This window comes from Phocoena sinus, chromosome 9, assembly GCF_008692025.1.
Source record: "Phocoena sinus isolate mPhoSin1 chromosome 9, mPhoSin1.pri, whole genome shotgun sequence".
NCBI classification, from domain to species: Eukaryota; Metazoa; Chordata; class Mammalia; order Artiodactyla; family Phocoenidae; genus Phocoena; species Phocoena sinus.
The window spans coordinates 104,152,750-104,173,772 of record NC_045771.1 but is presented as its reverse complement, the minus strand read 5'-3'; the positions used below and the strand labels follow the sequence as shown (position 1 = coordinate 104,173,772).

The window sequence follows — 21,023 nt, the reverse complement described above, 5'->3', positions numbered from 1 at the left end:
CTGGCTACAGCCTTCAGGAAAAAACATGGGGAACTGCTGGAGGGTCTAAGATGTGTCTGCAGGTCCCTGAGCTTCTCCCAGAGCCGTCAGCCGGCCCCAGCCCCGGCCTTCTCTGAGCCCCCTCCCAGTCTCTGAGTCTGTTAGGGGTCCCTCTTCTGGGCTGGTCTCTGCATGTGGGGTTTCTCCTTCGGGGATGCCCCTTTCCTGCTGGAAAACAAGGACTCCTTCTTCAAGAAGCGTTCAGACCATCTCTTGGCCAAAGGCATTCCTGCTTCCAGTCCTGGGTGGGCAGATCCGATCACCCCCTCGCATTGTGGGTTACCTGGCCCGCCGTGGTCTCCCAGCAGCTGTGTCTGTCACTGCTGGCGTGGGGACTCTGGGGCTGGAACCATGGCATCCATCCCCATCCCGTCCCCGGGCGCAGGACTTGCTGGGTGCCAGTGAGTGGGGGCGGCTCCGAGGGGCAACTGCAAACCCACACGTTCCCAGCCCACTCGATGCGTGAGCTCACCCTGCCACTCTGAGTCCAGCCCTGCACGCTCCTGGGATGCCCAAGTGCAGAATCTTGAAGGAAACAGTTCCATGCCTCTGAAGGCCAAGGTGAGCAGCATTTTTAAGAAGAGCGACAGATTCACGTGAAACCATGTGAAAGGAACACTGGATTTCTCACCGTGGTTCCACCGAGCTCAGCACATTCAAACTGGAACAGCGCTGGGAGCTGGGCATCTAGTCCTACTTTTCAGTGCGTTATCAGAGCGAACATCCAAGGACCCAAGCAGACACCACCTGGAATATTTCCTGTGCACTTACACACTGTAAGTCTCATCTCATTAAAACTTCAGCTCAACTCAATCACTGACGCATTATTGCCATTGTTATCACTGCGGGTACCGCCTCCAATATAAAGATGGGAGAACCGGGGTGTAGAGTGCTGTCTCGGCCTGGACCAAATACTAGTAAATAGCAGTCCCCAGAGGGCTCATCTGAGAAGAGAACATGGCCCCAGGCCATGACCACGACTGCAGGGCTCCACCCGCTCGTTTCTTACGAGCACACCGGCCCATCAGTGTCTCCTTGGCTGCCGCGGCGTCCACACAGGCTGAGAAATGAAACGGGATGAGATGTGGAGTTTGGGGGCGTGGAGGGAGGAGACTGGACCTGCTGATTTGGATGGAGCCCATGGGACACACACGGTGGACGTCAAGGAGGGCACTGAAGATTCGTGTCCGATGCACAGGGCGGCTTAGGCTGGAGGTGGGATCGGGGGCCAGCGGTCTGGACGGTCAAGGGTCTGCCTGGGAGAGTGAGGAGATTCGGAAGACAAGAGGTCTTGGGACTCTCTCCAGGGCCGCATGCAGCCTTGGGCAGAGGAGACCCAGAACGTGGCCAGAGGGGCAGGGGAAACGTGCAGCGCGCTGGCCGAGCCGCGGGGAGTGCGCGTCCACAAGGATGCACGTGGTGAGAGCAAACAGTGCAACGGGAACCAGAGGGCCCCAAGGGTGGGACACACAGATGAGCTTATGTTTAAACATTATGTTAGTTACGTTTTCAATGGGTTTTTCTTCAAACCCTAGACACCTTTAGAAGTGAGCCACCTCTAACTTCAAAACAAAGATTTTAATCGTCAGTTTGGAAAAGCAAAATCAGTTTGCTACAGAGTGTCCAAGACACGGGGAAAAGAGAGTGTGTGTTGGGCAGAGAAGAACAGATTGAGCCTGTTATTGGAAAATGCAGCCAGCATCCTGTTAACAGTACGTTTATCCCATTTCCTGACCTTTGAAAAGGGTCAGGAGAATAAAGGGCGCTATTCTTGCATCCAAGGGTACTAGCAGCATTGTGACCTTGATGAGGGCGGTTCTGAGAGCGGCCAGGAGGAGGCCGGTGGGGGATGGATGCTGGGGAAACGGAGCAGCACAAGTGGGCGGGACATCTGGAAGCTACAGTGAAGGGAAGCAGAGCTAGGCAGTGGTGGGGTCGGGTCCATGGGAGGGGGAGGGATTTTTAAAAGGTATCTTTACTGTTATTGTTTTAACAAATTAATTGATATATGATAAACTGCACGCATTTAAAGTGTAAAACTTGATATGTTTTGACATGTATTTATTTATTTTTTGGTCTGGCTTCTTTCACTCAGCATAATTATTTTGCGATTCATCGATGTTGTTGCGTGTACATTCCTTTCATTGTTGGGTAGTAATTCATTGTATGGATATACTGACTTTGCATCTGGGCTGGGGGAGTCTCAGGCAGGGGGTGCCCCCTCCTTCCCCGGTAAATGGGGATGATGGGATTTGCACTACAGACCCGCCCGGTGAGGCTCGAGGTATACCTCATCGCGTTGTCACCAGCACCACCATCACTTCGTCTCATCCCAGCACCAGCGTCCTGGTGGCCGGGATGGGATGACAACTGAACGGAGGTTTGGGGGTGAGGCAGGAGACATCCTGCACGCCTCGGTCACCTAAAGCCTGGCCCGACTGGGAGAAGCCACTTTTAAACTTCCCAGGACACAGAGGGGTAGTAGGTGGGACTGTGACCCAGTGAGGGGAGCTCCAGGGCAGGCGAGTGAAGGAAGCAGGGGCTGGACATCACCTGCCCTCCTGGCAGTGAGCCTGCTTCACACTAGCCTGAGTGTCGCTGGTGCAGAAGACCCGGGCTGGGGGCTCTCTGAATCCCTGGCTGGTTGAGACCTAGAAGGTGCTCTCATCACCACTAATAGCAACAATGATGGCTGCATGCAGATTGTAAAAGTTCTCAGTAAACTAAGAAAATATCTAGGAAGGAAAAGGAGAACTCCTAAATTTTGGTGTCAAGAAGGAAACTGAAGAAGGACAGCCTTAAAAAGCTCTGACTTGGACAATTCAACAAAGACAGCTTGGTGATGGAATTGGCCACAAGGTAGCATAAACCACACTGATGGCCATTAGTGTCAACCCAAGCTTAAAGCCACACTGGTAAGGGATTGCTATTTAGGTGGGGCAGGGGAGCGTTCTGCAGCCCAGCGCCCACTCACATGACCAGTGGACCTGTCCCGGGATGGGTGTGACCAAATTCAGGTGGGCAAGGAGGACAGAGGGCACCCCCCGGGGGAGGAGGGCGTGCTGCAAGGCGCAGCTTGGAAGAAAAACACTGGAAGTGTTCCTGGCATCCCAAAGGTTTCAAGCTTCCTGAAAGATTCTTTCTTATTTTGGTTGGACAAGAAGAAAATCAATGAAGGGACAAAGCTTGCAGTTTGAGGCCAAGTCAGAAAGCTGTAAAAATATCCAAGTTTAATTTTGTTTCCTCACCTGCCAAGGAAAATGATGTTTATACGGAAAAAGGTAAAATGAAGAGTGGTGACAGAGGGCTGGTGTCCAGGGGAAGGAAAGAAGTTGTCAGGGAGCGACAGGATTCTCTGTTTCAGGTCCCTTCTTTCCACCCAGACAGATGAGTTCCTGGGGTGGGGGTGGGGGCGGCTAACGGACTCCCAGGGGGCCCAGCCATGCAGCTGTCAGCCAGCTTTGCAGAACGGGAGTGGGACCGTTGGCAGAAGACCGGAGATGTCCGGAACTTACCTTATTCTCCAAAGGAAAAGAAGGCGGTCTCTTACAGTGTGAAGTGGATTCTTGGCAAGTTTATCACGACTATGAAATAGACGAGTTCTGAGCACGGGGACCCCAAGTTGCACTCGGCCATTGGTCTGGAGAGCCAGGCAATATGGTGGCAAAGAATGGGCGCCCTCTCTCCCTTCCCCCAAAAGATAGTTACTGAGCACCCACTCTGTGTCTGGGGCTGTGCAAGGTGCTGGGACCTGCTGGAGCTCACGGTGTGAGGAGGGCAAGCTCACACAGGAGTTACACAGATCACTGCTGAAATTAGGCTGCAATGTGGTTATGGGGGGAAATGAGGTGATGCTCTGTTGGGGAACCTCCTCCAGCCTGGGGGCCGGGGGAGACTTTCTGGGGGCTTGAGGTTAATCCAGGAACATGCAGGACGACTGGGGATTAGCTGGTAACCCTAGGAGGTGAAACGTTTTCCTTCCAGGAATAGGGAACCGCACCCGTGAGGGCCCTGAGGGGTCACTGCAGTGGTGACAGGCATCCCTGGGTTCCACCTGCAGGAAAAACAGGTCACATGGAAGGTCTGTATAGGCAGGATGGTCACAGGGCAGCAAAGACAGAAATAACCTGTCTGTGCCTCTGAACTCTCCCAACTTCACTGAAACACATCAAAGGTCTACACTGTGCGTTGCCGAGCCCAGCATGGCCTAGAGTTGCTGCTGCAACTCTTTTCTGTCCTGGCTCAGGGGCTCCCTGGGCTTTGATGGCGATGGTGTCACATGCCTAATCACTTCTCACAGGGTCTCCTGCCAAGGCCAAGCGCCAGGACACACGTGTGATCTGAATCAGTTAATTCCTGTGGTGGGAAAACACACACCTGGGAGGGCCCAGCCGCGGCGTGCCCACCATGGGGCTTAAAGAGGCATTTCCCAGAGGCGTCCGCCCGTGCCGGGCTGACGCGGAGTCTGGCTGGGCAGCGGCACTGACCTAGTTAAGGCCAGGACGAGGCCCTCAGGACATCTGTGCCCCACTTTCCCATCTGTGGAATGGAAGCTGCAGACTTTCAGTACAGGAAGGTCTGGACAGAGGAGATGCTTGCTCTCTGCCCTCCTTGGAGCAAAGCTAGGACACACGAGGAGAAGGTCTTGGGGCTTTCACCAGGTCTCTAACTGGTGAGATGTCCCTAAGGTCAAGGACAAACCCCCAACCCCTTCTTTCTCTCCTGGCTGAGAGTCCCCAGGGGGCACAGACAATGCTTCATTCATCTCTCCATCTCAAGCAGCTACTACAGTCCCTGGACCCTGGTGGGTTCTCAGGAAATGCTTGCGAAATGAATGGCTGGACGTGTGAATGTGTTAAATATAAACACGGATGAAAAGGGCACTTGGTGTCCATTCCAGGCCCTCTGAAACAACGCATTTAAAACAGACCGACAGAGGCTGTCCAACGCACACAGTTTCACCATGAATAAGAATGCAGGATGGAGTGGAAGGCGGAAGCGGATTCTGGGGTCCATTTGAGCCCTGCCCCCAGCAAGGGAGGGCAGTGTCCACTGCGGAAGGGGCAGCAGACAGAGCAGAGCCGAGGACGCTGTTATCTGGGGCTGGAGGGAAGACACAGAGTGGGCAACGTCTCTGACAACCGCAAACACAGAGGCGGGGCGTTCAATTCACACTGCGGAGGGAGGCAAACAGACTTCCAATCGCCCTGAAAAGCGGCCAACTCACTTTTAAGGTGGTGATTCCTCCTACATCAAATCGACCCTGTGGTCTTTTATCATAAGCAGCATCGTCACCGACGCAAAACGTGTGTTCAGGGAAGGGTGAGTAACTGTGCCCGCCTTAGCAGTGAGAGTCCCTCACCTCTGCCAGCTCTCCCGGGACAGCCGGATGCCCTGCTTCTCCTGGAGGCATATGCCTGGAGGACTCACGCACCGCAGCCCCCCACCGCCACCCGGGAGAGCCGGGAACACCCCGCAGTCCGGGACGCTATCCTGGCTACACGCATCCCGGAGCATCACTGAACACCAAGGATGAAGGAGCCTCTGCTCGTATTGAGAATCCACAGACAGCTCAGCCCACACTGCTTGGATCCAGGAGTCCCACGCTTAGCTCACTTTCCTTGAGGTGATGCAACTTTAAAAGCCCAAAAGGTGAAAGAAAGCTAAAGAGGCAAAGCTCAAGCGACTCGAGCTAACGAGTAAACGCCGTAACACACCCCAAACTGCAACTGCTGCGAAGTCACGGAGACATTCACGGCCAGCGCCCCGCAGACAAGTGCCGCCTAGCTAGACTCCTCAGGGAAGGCGCAGTTGGCCCTGGTCACCTGGATCGCACGTGTGTCCCCTGGTGTCACAGGTCTGCTGTTCCACACCAATAGGGAGGGCGAGGCAGTCGAAAACGAGGTCAGGTGCACACCTCCAGGAGGACAAACATTGGTTCCAGGTGAGGCTGTCCTGGCCGCACCTGGGTGTCCCTGATGGAGGCTGAGCTGAGGCTTCTGGGTGGAAGGTCCAGGTCCTGGCCTCCGAAGTCACATGTCCTTCGGCAGGTTTTACGTGGCCCTGAGACGCAGAGTGTAAGCAGGGGAGAGGGGAGGGGGTCTGTGTGGGTCGCTGTGTAGAGCAGTGACACAGTCCTGTCGCTCAGCCCTTAGGCCTCTAGGTAAGATGTGGTGCATTGGGTAGACAAAGGGACAGGGTCTCCCAGGTCACCCTCATCGTGCTCACTCAGGCCCAGCTTACAGCCCAAGGGCATCAAAACCTCAGACGCGCCAGACTCACTGCCTCACCCTTCCCAGGATGGGTAACGCAGGTCCCAACACTTAGATTAATCCAAGAGACAGTCCAAACGTGGGCTTTTGACTGCCATGTGAAGCTGTTGCCACAAAGCTGACATCCGGATGAGCAACGGCCTGGCCTCAGCCCCCCTGGACCTTTCCTGCGGGCACTGCCAGGGCCGCGCTGCCCGCTGTGTGGATACACACACACACACACACACCCGTCTGTGTCCCGCCACCCCCTGGCCAGCAGGTCCCGGCCCTTCCTACCACTGTCGTTGCGTTTCTCCCCACTTTCTTTCTCGTGGCACAAACAGCTTCCTCTGCTCTTTTGGACAGTTCCCAAACTTGCTTTTTTAAAATTATTTTCTGGAAGGTATGGGCACACGTTCTAAGAGAGAGAAAGCCTGAGGTTCAAGGTTGCAGTGGTGGCCTCTCCCCCGCTGTGCAAGCCCAGGCAGGCTTTTCTCTCTGGGCCCCTGATCCATGTGACTCCTGCGAGGTGGACAGAGAAACAGCTATTTGAAATGACCCAAAACCAGCCAATGAGATGATGTATACGAGAAATGAGTACAGCCGTCATATAATTACAGTCAGCATTACTCAAACTGTATCAAAAGCTCAAAGGACATGGATAATTATCTCAAACCTCAAAGTAAAGTGACTTGATAAATACTAGAAATTACACATGAGTAGGCTCAACCCCCTGAAAATCTGACTCAGCATGTAGGTGTCCTGTGGTTCTCACTTTGAAACAGTGTTTTAGAGACTCGAAATCGTTCCCTCAGACCAGCCAGACCATCAAGGTTGATAACCAGCTGTGCTGCTTTGGATTCTCTGAGAACGACCGGCACTTCCTTTCTTTTTCTTTCTCTTCTTTTTTTTTTTAACTGAACTATAGTTGATTTACAATACTGTGTTAGTTTCAGGAGTACAGCCAAGTGATTCAGTTAAATATGGATGTATGTATATCTATCCTATACAGGTATTCTTTTTCAGATTCTTTTCCACTATAGGTTATTACAAGATATTGAGTAGAGTTCCCTGGGCTATACAGTAGGTCCTTGTTGATTGTCTATTTAATATACAGTAGTGTGTATCTGTTAATACCAAATTTCTAATTTATCCTCTCCCGACCTTTCCGCTTTGGTACCATGAGTTTGTTTTCTATGTCAAGAGTCTGTTTCTGTTTCACAAATGAGTTCATTTGTATCATTTTTTCAGATTCCACATATAGATGATATCATATGGTATTTGTCTTTCTCTGTCTGACTTACTTCACTCAGTATGGTAATCTCTAGGTCCATCCATGTTGCCGCAAATGGCATTATTTTGTTCTTTTTCATGGCCGAGTAATATTCCATTGTATATACGTACCACATCTTCTTTATCCATTCATCTGTCGATGGACATTTAGGTTGTTTCCATGTCCTGGCTATTGTAAGTAGTGTTGCAATGAACACTGGGGTGCACGTATCTTCTCAAATTAGAGTTTTCTCCAGATATGTGCCCAGGAGAGGGATTGCAGGATTACACGGTAACTCTATTTTTAGTTTTTTAAGGAACCTCCGTACTGTTCCCCACAGTGGCTGCACCAATTTACATTCCCACCAACAGTGTAGGAGGCTTCCCTTTTCTCCACACCTTCTCCAGCTTTTATTATTTGTAGACTTTTTGATGATGGCCATTCTGACCGGCGGACAGGCACTTACTTTCAATTGATACTGCAATGTGCTTGGAGGAAAGAGGTTGTCTCAGGGTTGAATTCCAGAGCTGTTTTCATCAGAATCCACATGGTTCATTTATTAGGACACTTATTTAGCCATGCAGCCCAATTTCTTCACCTTTCCCTCATTCTATGTAATAAATGTTCTAAGTTCATAAATATATAAATTCTATAGAAGTGAAAAAACAAGAAAACCCAAAAGCCCTCAATAATTTTAACTGCTCTCCCCTCGCCCCACCCCCCATCCAGAGGAGAAAGTGTGAAACTGGCTGCCATCCAGTGCCATGTGGTTAAGCACATTTTCTTTTCCTAGCACCCTGAGGCTGGGCTGTGCTTTCAGTGATGAATTGCCCTCAGCATCCTCCCTGTGTGATGTCTTGGGTCCCTGACGGGGCCACAGCACACAGCGTGGATGCCTCTCCATCACACGGACACGCTCTGGGGCTGACCCGGGAGCCGTGGCCGTGGCCCCAGGAACGCTCCCAGTCAGTGGCGTTCAGACCGCTCCTGCCCAGGGTGGCACCGCTGGGCGTCCCGGCTTCAGCGAGGACTGCCTTCTAGGCCCTAGGCTCCTGGGTGGGAAACCTTTTCAGCAAAGCCTGCCGCCCTCTGTGGAAGTGGCCCACCGGTCTCGTGGGCCAGCTGCTCTCTTGCAGACCAGTGCAGAGTGGACATTCTGTGCCCAGACTGACCCCTGTCTGGGTCCAGCCCTATGTGAACAAGGGCAAGTTACTCCGGTTTTCTGAGCCTCATTCACTTTCTGTGTAAAATGAGGATAATCTTAGTATTGACCTCTTCAGGTACATGTGAGAACTTAAGCTTAGGGTCTGGACATAATCTCTCAGAAAATAATACCTGTCACCACCTCCCTATTATTAGCCGAACTCCTCCACCCACTAGAAACAGGCAGGAAGAGAGGGTCAGTCCATGCACAGAATCATTTTGGAGTTAAAGGAGATCTCAAAATCCATCTGGCCCAAAGGCCCTTTCAATTTGGGAACCCTACTTTGGGCGCCACAAATTCCACTGCTTTCAGGGACTAGGTGGGCATAAATGTACAGACCAGCGTAAGACCAGATAGAGGAGAAGCTTTAGAAAAACCAGAAACGTGTGCTCTGCCCAAGAGACGTCACATGCAATAATTTTCAAAATGTATGCTGGCAAAAGAAAAATAAATTATGAAAGAAAGAAGGAAAGAGAGAAAGATGAACTAATTAACCAATTATGCTGTCGCCTGGACCCCGGCCGAAGGCCATGAGTGTGGTGCGGGCCCTTCAGGATGCATCACAGGTGGCCGTCCTGGATCACAGGCAGCCGTGGGTGGTGGAAACGCGCTCAGGGATTAGGAGTGCACTGGAGCCCTCCCTGCATCCCAGGAGCGAGTTTGGCAGACCTCCCACCACGCTGAGGGCGCGTCTGCCCAGGGGCACTCTTCTCCTGTCCTCTCACCCACGGGAGCGCGCACGCGCAGTCACGCATCCTCACCTTTCTCAACCGCGCGGCCCCTCTGCCTGAGCGGATGGCGTCCATCAAGGCCTGCCTGGCGTCCACCGGGCTGCTGAGGGGGCCCGAGCTGGACCTGGACGCCGTCCGGGATGCGGTGGGAGCCCGGGTGACTGGAGGGGATGGGGGCGATGGCAGCGGCAGGGCGGGTGGGGACTGGATCCCAAAGTCTTCTGGCCCCGGTGGTTCTGCCCCATGTGCAGACAGCACGGCATCGCGGAGGCTCTGGAGCTCCTCAGAGGCGGAGGACGTCACCTAGCAATGAGACGGTTAAACGCCAGTGTCCCAAATGTCCTTTCCAAGAGGCAGTACAGGGTATCTGACCGTGCAGCCAGCCCAGGGGGCGTGTCTGCTTCCCATCCCTGGGCTTTCCTGGGGGCCGGGGGTGGTGGTGGTGGTGGCAGTGACTGATGGCAGGGAGGAGGGCTGTCAGTCTGGCCCTACTGAGACCCCTGCCCTCCTGCCTCATCGTGGCGTGTCTGGACAGACCCCAAGGCCACACACCAACGACCAACCAATGGGGATGACCCCTCCTCCAAACACGGAAGGGAAGGTGTCCGTTCCGCTTTTCCTTGGATTCTGGCTCTGGAAGCTGGATGACCCTCTGTCCCCGAGCTCCAGTCCAGGTGGTCCTGCAGCTGTGCCAGACCAGCAACTGCATCCCTGAGTTGAGACGCTGCCGCCTCCCACTGCTGGGTGATCTAAGCCCTGAAGCCAGGCTCAGCGTCCCCGGAATTTGGGGAAGTGCACAGAGCTAGATATGCAGGGAGGACTTACACGTTTGGGAGAGAGAGGGAGAGTTTCTGTGCAGGGGCGGCCCCTCAATGCCTCTCCTGAGGTTGGTCTGGTTACTCCGATGATGACTTAGCATCGTTTACAAAATCGGGGGTTGCCTTGGCTGTTGCAGCATCCCCGGGATCACTGGGGGGGGCAGCTGTGGAGGCCCCTCTTACCTTCCTCAGGCTGCAGGTGCCGCTGTGCCCACGGATGGCTGCCAGCAGGGCTGAGCGCTCGCTGTCTGTCTCTGTGTAGGACGGTTTCTTCGGACCTCCCTCTGAGCCGGGTTCTGGAGTCTAGAATATTTATTAACTATGTCAACACATGTCACTCAGGAGACGGGGGAATGCTGACAGTAAGGTAGTGCAGAGAAAACCCATAGTTATCAGTTCAGACCTACAGGGTCAGTTTCACAGTCTCTGTCTGTTAGAAGGTAAAATTATCGGTTGAGATTCTGGATTGACCTCACACTATACAAAAATCAAAGGTTATATATTTGGGGTAGCACAGAATGATTGCCCCTGAATGTCCTATCCCTCCTGTTACTGGTCCTAGCTTTCCTGAGCAGATATGTGCCTTTAAGTCCTGCAGACCTGGATGAGAGGCCTGGGTCCCCACTAGCTGGCAGGGTGACCCCCAGTTTTCTCAATGGCAAAATGGAGGACACAGTTCCCAATCATCAGTGTTGGTGTAGCTATTAAATAACATTTGCAGGATGATAAATGCCTACATGGGGGCAGGTGTGGTAAAACTGTCCCCAAGGTTACTGGAGCATGACAGCCCACCACTGCTGAAAATGCAGGGTGATGGGGATCCCAGCCTGACCCTCCATCTACCCCTCCAGGCTCAAGGACCAGTTATGGATGATCCCCCCTGCCCCACCCCCCTCCTCTCCACTCCCCTGCGACCAGGCAAGGGCTATGTATTGGCGACATCTTTCCCCAGGGCAGTCAAGAGCCTTAAAGGCAGTGTGGACGACCCCAAACCCATCAGTTTTGGCCCCTTAATGGTTCTATTCAAACAACTCTGTAGGCAAGGAGACAGAAATCCAGGTAAAATTAAACCTGTGCATTCACCCGCATCCCTAGCCCGGCACTCCTTCCTCCGATGCCACCTTAAAGTCTGTGTCTGGGTGCGTGTGGGGAAGGGCCCATCCCTGAGGCAGGAGCCCGCTGATGACTTCACCTTGCGAAGCCTGTCCTTCCCTCCCGCCGAGTGGATGGCCTCCATCAGGGCGCTGTGCAGGGATGTGTCTTTCGGGGCTGGCCTCTGGACCACGGGTCTGAATTTCTTCTTTGGCCCAAAGATACTGGCTGGCAGGGTACCATCGGCTTCAGGTACATCTGTGCTTGACAAACCCGGCTTTTCCTCCCATTCTGGGGGCTCCTGTTCGGCGTGGCTACTTGTATCAGACACTCTCGGAGAGTGGAGAGGCTCTTTGTGGACGGAGACCCACCTGGAGCCATTCACCAGGGCACTGCCTGGAGTCTCATCACCTCCCGAGCGAGCAGGTGGGGGGCTCGTGCCGGCTGGCTGGCACTTGGGATCAGATGCCGAGCTGGTCCTGTGTTTCCTTGGGCTTTGCTTTCCACTGAGACCACAGCTCTGTCCCACGGAAGCCTGACCCCTCTGGGCAGCTGTGATGAGTGGTCCATGGGAAGTTCTGTGGATGCCAGTGGGACCGTCTTGAGTAGATAGCTTCCCATAAGGGCTGCTGATTTGCCCTCCGGGATGCGCTCCTGCTGCCGATGCGTCCCCACTGTGACGCACGCCTGTCTCTGGGTACAGGCTGGGGGTGGTACCATCCTTCACCATGGGAGGTCGTCCAGGTGGGTCTGGCTCTTCACATGTCTTCTGGGCATTATCAGGCTTCCTCCCCACGTCAGTGTGGACTTTCGGGGTCCCTATCCGCTTGGCAATGGCAGAGGCCACGTACTGGCTGGATGTCCTTCTCTGAGGTCTGAGAAACGGGACTTCTGCGGTGTTCGCTGCTGGCACTTCCAGGGGACAAGCAGCTGCTGGGAGTGGCCAGCTTCTGCCCTCCTCCAGAGGTCTCCCATCTTCTGGGTTGGGGGACCGGGGCCGGGGCAATGTCGCTTTGGGGTCTGGGGAAGCGGGCTCCGCTCTGAGTCTGCTTTCTTGAGGTTGCAGATTCGTGGGCGTGGTGGGGGTAGAGGTCCTCTTGGCCCCCTCTGTGGGCCGGCCAGAGTGTTTTTCTATAGAGTTGGACCTCCAGAATTCTTTGACTTTTCCAATGGGCGGGGCTTCTGCTTCCAGAGTGGGCGACGTCGGGACTATGGTCCTGCCGGCATTCGTGTGGGGACTCACCAGGTTCCCTAGCTCGTCGATCTTGATGGCACCCGTGGAGAGGGATGCTCCCCGGTCATAACATTTCATCTCTGACTTTGGAGGGACGATTTTATACGTTGTGAGGCCATATTTAAGCCCGTAACTCCCCCCTGGGTGTTGGTCTCGATACCACGGCGGTAGTGTCCAGACGTCACTTTTATCATCTCCTTCCTTTTCCTTCCCTGGCTGCGCGCTCACCCACCTGGTGGCCAGGGTCCTCCCGCCATGAGCAGAGCCGACCACCTTGCGTTCCTCCTTCGCATTCAGGTCGTGCGTGTGAAGCGCTGAAGCAGAAGTTGCCTTGGGCGCCATTTTACTGGGAGTCACATCCTTCCAGGTGCTGGTCGAGGCCACTATGACTTCTCTCCCAGGGTCCTGGGAAGGAGCCGGTGAGCCAGGCCCCGCCGCCCTCCTCTGCCCGTGCTGCTGGCTGTGCTCGGCCTGGCACGGCGGCAGCTGGGCCTTCTTGCTGGCTGTGCTCCCAGCATCGAAAGAGCCAGCGTTGTTGTTTCTGTTGGTAAATGCCACCGAGTCCACGGGATCATCGAGAACCTCCCCTATGAATGTCACTGGGATTGCCTCGGTATCGCCGTCGGGGATGTTGGTGCCTTGCGGGCAGCGACCGGACATGCTGTGTATGCAGTTGGTGAGGAAGCTCGAGTCGGTTTCATAGCTTTCTTCGATTTCTGCAAAGAAGCACAACACAGGTCACGGGTGGGCACCGCTCGGACAACTACTATGCCCCTTATTCAGTGAAATTGCACCCCGACTTTGATTTCTCTGGGGTGCCTCTGGTGTAAGTTATTTAAAGTGTCATTTTGGGTTGCCATCTACACATGCCTGGAAGCAGTCTCAGATTGCATGACTCAACAGAGGACCTGTCTGCCGATCTGTGATGCCTTGAGGTATCATACAACATTTTGCCGGTATCTTCACTTACAGACTGATCTCTAAGTCCAAGCCCTCCATATACACCACCTCAGGGCAGGGTGGGAAGGTGGATTGGGGGGTTTTGACTTTCATCTTTTGCTCTTGTTCACCAGGAGCACCACAAAGTCTATGGCACAACTTGATCTTGCTTTGCTTATTAAGAGGCAGATGACTAAGCCTCGAGCCCATCAGAATTAGCCCTAAAGGATGCAGTGAGCCCTGCGGGCAGAGCCAGAGGACACAGTAAGGCTGATTAAGGTTGCTCAGCCCTGTCAGCCCCATCTGAGGACGGAACACTGAAAAGCAAGTCAGACAAAACTCCGGGCCAGCTCTGGAGTCTGTCTCCTTCTTCTTGTTTTGTTTTCTTTGAGGGCACAGCCAATATCTACTTCCTAGTTGATTTTCACTCTGTGCCTTCGTTTGAAAGATTTCCAGTTTTTACTGAGCTGATTTGCATCTGCTTCGGCCTTACACTATTATTTCTCTGATATATGCACAGAATCGCAGTGCTGTGGGATGCCCCACTCTAAGAGGGGTCCCTGTCAACACACTGTGTTCTGCGTTTCCCTTTGAAAGTCAGCCCACATATTAGCAAGTAACAGGGTTGGAGGTTTAATAAACAGCCCTGTTTGCCTGTGTGGCACCCAGTGTTTCCCTAACTCATTTGAGGACTGGAGAACTTTTTTTCTGCTCATGTGTATGGAAGACTTTTCAATGTGCAAAATCAGTATTACTCAGAGGAGGTTTTAAGCAGCTGCTCAGATGTTTCCTCGGGACTGTTCAGCAGCCCAGGTGCAAGGTCCCCTCCAGGGAGCTGTGCTCACCTGTGTGCTCAGCCCCCAGTCCGGGCCTTCCTCACACGGAGCTGCGTTCCCTCTGCAGACATCTTCCCCGTGTGATGCCATAAAGTTCAGCCAGAGAAGATAACCCTCAGAGCGCCGGCCACATGGGGCAAAGGTCCAAGCAGGAGCAGGCGCTGCTTACCTTCCAGCTCTTCGTCCAGTTCTGCAAGGGTTTTCTGGAACTGGCCGGTCATGAATAGGTCTTCATCCTCATGTGAGGCTGGAGCAACTCTTCCACTTCTAGGGAAGACCAAGCAGAAAGGGAGAGCATTCGTTTATCTCCTTATTTACGTAATTCACTCTTTTCTGGAAATATCTGAAGAAGGTACAACTCATAGTCAAATTTTTGCAGTTCCAAAGGCATTGGACCACTGCTGCCCTTGGACCTACTGGGACGCAGATGGGGTGTGTGTGTGTGTGTGCGTGTGTGTGTGTGTGTGTGGTGCACAGTGAACACCACGACTACAGCAAACCTCAGGGCAGCAGTGACACTGGTGACAGCCTCCCCAGCCCATCCCCCTCCCCAGGCCCCTCAAGGTTTTAACTGGATGGGGGAAAAACGCCCACAGCAGGGGGCCCACACAGTGCCCTCCAGTGCCTCATGCAGTCTTCCCACGCGGGGACCTACCTGGGGCTTTTTTGCCCAGATCATCCTAGGATAAACCTCACAAGCAGATATGAAGCAGGTGAGGTCCTTATTGCTGCTTCACAGAGAGGCAACCGCGTGAGCTCAGGATGGCGCAGCCCAAGCTCGCAGGGGGTCCAGAACCGGGGAGGGCTGGCCACGTATGTATCCAGAGGTGCCGCGTGGTGCTGCCACCCGGGCATCCAGGGAGATGTCCCCCCATCCCCCCAAGGAGAACTGGACCTTCCTTATCTGTGTCCCTGGACAGCGGCACCCACAAGACAACGGCTGCCAAAGCAATTTGAAAGCAGCCTTTGCAAAGGCTCTTGTCTCCGTTTTCTTGCTGTGCCAAGAACAGAGACACATATGGGGTGATTGTCACTCTTCAGTGAAAGCTGAAGGTCTTTCCCGCTGACCGTTAAAATCGAGGACCGATTTCCATCATTACTAATCAGGCCGAGATAATGATGCTTGAAATATGCTTTGTACCATCCTCACTTATGTAGCAAAGTTTGTGTTCTGATAAATGAGCCTTTCTTACTTGGTGATCGTGTCCCTTTGGAGCCAGGAAGTGGCTTCCAGACCCGTCTCAGCTAATATCCTCTGACACGGCAAACAAAGAGCGTTGGCCGAGATCTGTGTGGCTGTGGACCAACCAACAACGACCACGGGAGGCTCAAGGCTGCGTTTCCTGTTGCTTTTGCCCCAAGAATTAATTGAATGCATTTACTAAACTTGTGTTTTTCTCTTTCATGGAATGTGGTGGTTTAAATAAATCTCATTTAAATATTCAATAAAGTGTACGGCAGAGAAAAAAATGGAAAGGGCTCTATAAAACAGTGTTTGAAATGGAAAACAGAGCACTTTTCAAATGCTGCCTCCTACTTTAAGTTGTTTAAAGTCCAGCCAAACAAAATTATGTCTATACTTTTCCTTCAAAGTATTTGCCTTTCCTTCAAAGTATGCAAAATCACACTGTTCCATGGGAACAGAATGATATTAATAAGAATTAAAAACTATAGCACAGGGAACTATACTCAGTATTTTGTAACAACCAATAAGGGAAAAGAATCTGAAAAAGAATATATATATATACACACATATATGTGTGTATGCATATATATACATATTCACTTAGTTGTATACCTGAAATTAATACAACATGGTAAATCAACTATACTTCAATAAAAACTAAACTAAACTAAACTAAAATAATGCACCCTTTGAAGAAAAAGAATTAAAAAGTAATTTAGAAGTTCCACTGATGATATTATTTCATAAAGCGTACACTGGAGAAAGAAGATCACCCCAGACTGACGACAACTCCGTGAATCTGAGACTCTCAACTTGTTGCTCCTGGCGTTAACTGGAAAGCAATGGGAATGTGTATGTACATCAAGAAGCAAAAGCATAGCTTTAACTCTGCAGGAACGTTGGTTCATTAGCCTCACTTTTGATAATTTGCCTTAAGAAAATAATGCTATGAAAGGAAAAACATAAACACCGGCATGTTCATCATATTCATGGGGAGGTCTCTACAGCTTCCAGCAGCAGGGCGTCCCCCCCGTCACTGCATCCTATGACGACCATGCCATGTAGGTGGAAACACAGATCACTGCTTAAGCCGGCATGTCACGTGAAGAAATCAAGACATGCAACTCCACACAGGATGGTCACGATGATCGAAAAGTAACCTGTGTCTGTGGACAAGGGTGAGGCAGAAACCTAGGCACCATCGCCGACCAGTGTGATTTGTTGAAATGGATGGATTACGGCAAATATTTCATACTTTTTTTTTGAAGTATGCTCATTTTGGTACAAAGCAGCTTGATTGATGAGGCAATGTCTGAAATGGGCAACATCTAAAATGATCCTTTGGTCCTCTAATGAGTCCTAATTCTTTTATGAAAAGCCATTTACATGTGTGTGATACCATGCCCAATACACGTGGCATGTTGTGTTTATAATTTTATTGTGTTCCTGAGTACCTAGCAATCCCTGAGATGACCCTAAACCAGTGTGCGACAATCCGAACTCCTCAAGGAGGCACTGCAGCAGGGCCTGAGCCAGCCCTTCCCCACGCTCCTCCCACCCACGCTCCGGCCTGAGCTGCCTGGTCTAACCATCAGTGGCAAAGCCCCAAGCTCAGGGCTTCAGACCTGTTCTCCGCCTGCCCGTCTCACCTCCCGTCAGGCCCCCTGTGAAGCCCGGGGTCCCTACACCGTGTCCTCTGCCTTCCACCTGGCTCAGCCTGCCTGCCCGCCCCTTTCCTCCGTCTGCCTCTTGTACACGTCCCAGGTTTGTCCCAGATGCTCAGCTCCACACTCCGCCGATACATCCCACCCACCTCTCACCTGACTTTGCTCTTGACGCCCCAGGGTGGACCTGGTTCACCGGGGCCTTGCCTGTCCAGGAGGAGAGAGTGGACACATGACAGAAGGCACCTGCCTTGGGAGCGCTGTGGAGGGAGGAGCCCAGGTCCTTGGCCGGTGCTTTTCCCAAGGCTGCCGAGCACCTTCGGGGCGGGGCAAGGCCAGGCCTGTGGACCACTTGGCTTCTGCAGCCGGTGCCTCTCCTGATGCGGGATAGGACCCACCACACTCTGGATTCTGGGTGAATGGGTCATCTGGCAAAAGCCCCAACCAGTGTGATGTATGTATTATGCTTTCCAATGTACAGCTTCAGGAGGGGGAGGCTTAGCAGAATTTGCTTTTCCTTCCTCACCCACCCCATCCACTTCTCCTCAAAGGGCTGCCGATGGATTACAGCTATTCCTCTCTCCCTGTAACAGCCAGCTGGAAGCACCTGGTCCCTGGGCTTGGAGGGCAGCTTCTGTGGGCTCAGCAGCAGGGCCCTCCTGCGTGCCCCTGAAGAATCACAGTTGGCCAGAAGCATTAGCACCTCTTTTAAGCTGAAAGTCAACTGCGCAGATGTTCCTTTCCCAGGCATCATTCCTTACGCCCAACACACACCCCACTCTAAGATAGACAGTTTCTTATGGACAGTTTGTTTTGGCTTAAGACCAAGGAAATGAAGGGCAAACAAGCAGCACAGGCATTCCGATACCAGCTGCACGTGTTGGAGAAACCTCACCGGGAGCCTTCCCTCCCGCGGAGGGTCACTCTGCCAAGGCCACAGCCGCGGACAAGCCACTGCTGCCTAACGTCTGAGGCTCAGCCAGCCTCAAGCGGGAGTCTTCCGGGAAATGGAGCGCCTCAGGGGCGGGGTCTGGCGACGGCGCCACCCACTCCCATGGGAGACTAACAGCAGTCACGAGGAATCGGTACCTGGGCAAACAGGTACTTTTTCATTTTTACAAAAATTTTATATGAGAAAAAAGAAAGCACGGGCTGATTCTGCCCCATTGCAGCACATCAAGTCATTTTTCTTTTTGATGTGGCTAGGAAAGTTTCTTTAGGTAATTTACCCAGTCGCAGAAAACAAGCAAAGTCTGAGAGGAAAAAGATGTCCTTTTCAGGTTCAACGGCTGACAACAACCAAACCAACCCTTGCGATTTCAAAACAGTTACTTGATAAACTAAAGGTAAGAAGCCTGGGAAAAGAGACGGCTGATGACAGTAATATGTGCTTAACTTCCCCATTCCGTGTACAAACGGTCCTGTATTTATAAAGCTTCAGAGTTCTAGAACAACAGGGTCCAACAGAAATGTCATATGAGCTACACATGTAATTTAAAATCTTTTTGTAGTCACGTTAAAAAGGTAAAAAGTAAGCAAGATTATTTTTTCATTAAATAACGTTAATTTTCCTTAACTTTAATTAGTCTACTCTAACTCATCCACAGCCCTCACGTCCACCACTCACGGACAGGTGGGGGTGGAGAAGGAGCTTACGGATTGCCAGGCGGAAGGTGGGCAGGCAGCGGACAAAACAGGGAGACGCCCTTCCCCTGGAGAAGCTACAGTTTCTGTCTTTTGAGGCTCTACACATGATTTCAGTGTGGTTCTACCGTTAAAAAAAAAACAGAGCCTGCAACCCACTTACCCAATCTGTCTCATTGACTTCTTACAGAATTTCTGCGGAACTTGCGTCCTCCAAAGGGATCCCAGGACTGAAAGCTTCACAGTACTGATCACACACGGTATGATACACAGATGGATGAGTTGCCTGATTACAGCAAGATTGCCTTCAGGATTCGAGAGTTTAGAAACAGTGCTAGCCTCTCCCCCGTCTGTCTATCGGTACACAAATATGATCCTATGTTCTTTTCAGACAAAGATGCTATAAATAGTTTAATGAGGCAGACGGTCAGAGGTAGACACAGGTTACAAGGATTTCCAACAAATCAGGTTTCTATCCTTCCTCAGGCAGTTTTAAATAAACGACATCAACAACAACAATAATAACACCAGCCATCCATTTCTGAAGGCTGGCAATATGTTAGGCACTGTCCTAGGGGGTGGTACTGCAGATCTCGATTGTACTGACAAGAGAGTAGAAGTGAGAGGTCAATCCCCCAAACTACAATGACGTATCACCTCACACTAGTCAGAATGGACATCACCAGAAATTCTACAAATAACAAGTGCTGGAGAGGGTGTGGAGAAAAGGGAACCTTCCTGCCCTGTTAGTGACAATGTAAACTGGTGCGGCCGTTGTGGAAAACAGTATGGAGGTTCCTTAAAAAAACTAAAAATAGAATTACCATATAATCCTGCAATCCCACTCCTGGGCATGTATCTGGAGAAAAACATAATTTGAAAAGATACGTGCACCCCTATGTTCATAGCAGCACTATTCGTAATAGCTAAGACTTGGAAGCAACCTAAATGTCTGTTGATAGATGAATGGATAAAGAAGATGTGGTACATATAGACCATGGAATATTACTCAGCCACAAAAAGAAAATGAAATAATGCCATTTGTAGCAACATGGATGGACCTAGAGATTATTAGCCAGACAAAGATCTCATGATATCACTTATAAGTGGAATCTAAGAAAAAAAAGATGTAAATGAACTTACATGCAAAACAGAAATAGACCCAAAGGTATAGAAAACAAACTTGTGGTTACCAAGATGGTAAAGGGGGGAGGGATAAATTAGGAGTTTGAGATTAACAGATACACTACTATATTTAAAACAGATAACCAACAAGGACCTACTATATAGAACAGAGAACTACACTCAATATTTTAATAGTAACCTATAAGGGAAAAGACTATGAAAAAGAATATATATATATATATATATGGACTTCCCCTGTGGTGCAGCAGTTAAGAATCCCCCTACCAATGCAGGGGACATGGGTTCGATCCCTGGTCTGGAAAGATCCCACATGCTGTGGAGCAGCTAAGCCTGAGCGCCACAACTACTGAGCCTGTGCTCTAGAGCCCACGAGCCACAACTACTGAGCCCACGTGCCACAGCTACTGAAGCCCGCGTGTCCAGGGCCCGTGCTCTGCAACAAGAGAAGCCACGACAAAGAGAAGCACGTGCACCGAAACGAAGAGTAGCCGCTGCTCACCGCAACTAGAGAAAGCCTGCACGCAGCAACAAAGACCCAACGCAGCCAAAAATAAAATAACTTAATTAAAAAAAGAATATATATATATATATATATGAATCACTTTGCTGTGCACCTGAAACTAACACAACATTGTAAATCAACTATACTTCAACTTAAAAAAAAGAAGTGAGAGGTCAAGTCATTGGCCCAGGGCACCGTCACCAGCAACAGGCAGGGCAGATATGATGCCAGGCAGGCTTCACATCGTGCTGCTCTTTAGGCATTAGGAGTGTTGGCCTGGGTCATACACGAAGGAAAGATGCAGCTGGCAGGAGATCTTTCATGGGTGACACAGCTCCCACCCAGGGCAGGACTGTGTGGAAGCCACTGCTAGGTGTCCCCACCATGAGGGGCAATCCCCACATGGGCCGAATTCTTCCTGAAGGAGATTATTTACTGGCTGTGCTAAATTGAGAGGAAGACTC

The 21,023-nt window shown here is 51.6% G+C and overlaps 1 protein-coding gene across 18 annotated transcripts in view; it reads right to left on the bottom strand.

Annotated features, from left to right (window-relative positions):
• COBL (cordon-bleu WH2 repeat protein) overlaps positions 1 to 21,023 on the bottom strand; it is a 260,115-nt gene that overhangs the window by 1,497 nt on the left and 237,595 nt on the right. For 13 of the 18 annotated variants that reach the window (XM_032643481.1, XM_032643491.1, XM_032643484.1 and 10 more), the window contains 4 exons: positions 14,587 to 14,684; positions 11,509 to 13,358; positions 10,500 to 10,619; positions 6,917 to 9,801 (listed from right to left, as the gene is read on the bottom strand). In XM_032643481.1, coding sequence (XP_032499372.1) covers positions 9,379 to 9,801; positions 10,500 to 10,619; positions 11,509 to 13,358; positions 14,587 to 14,684 — 2,491 coding nt within the window. In that variant the 3' untranslated portion in view covers positions 6,917 to 9,378. Of the gene's footprint in view, positions 1 to 6,916; positions 9,802 to 10,499; positions 10,620 to 11,508; positions 13,359 to 14,586; positions 14,685 to 21,023 lie in introns of those variants that run through there. The other 5 variants (XM_032643490.1, XM_032643497.1, XM_032643495.1 and 2 more) reach the window with 1 other exon arrangement.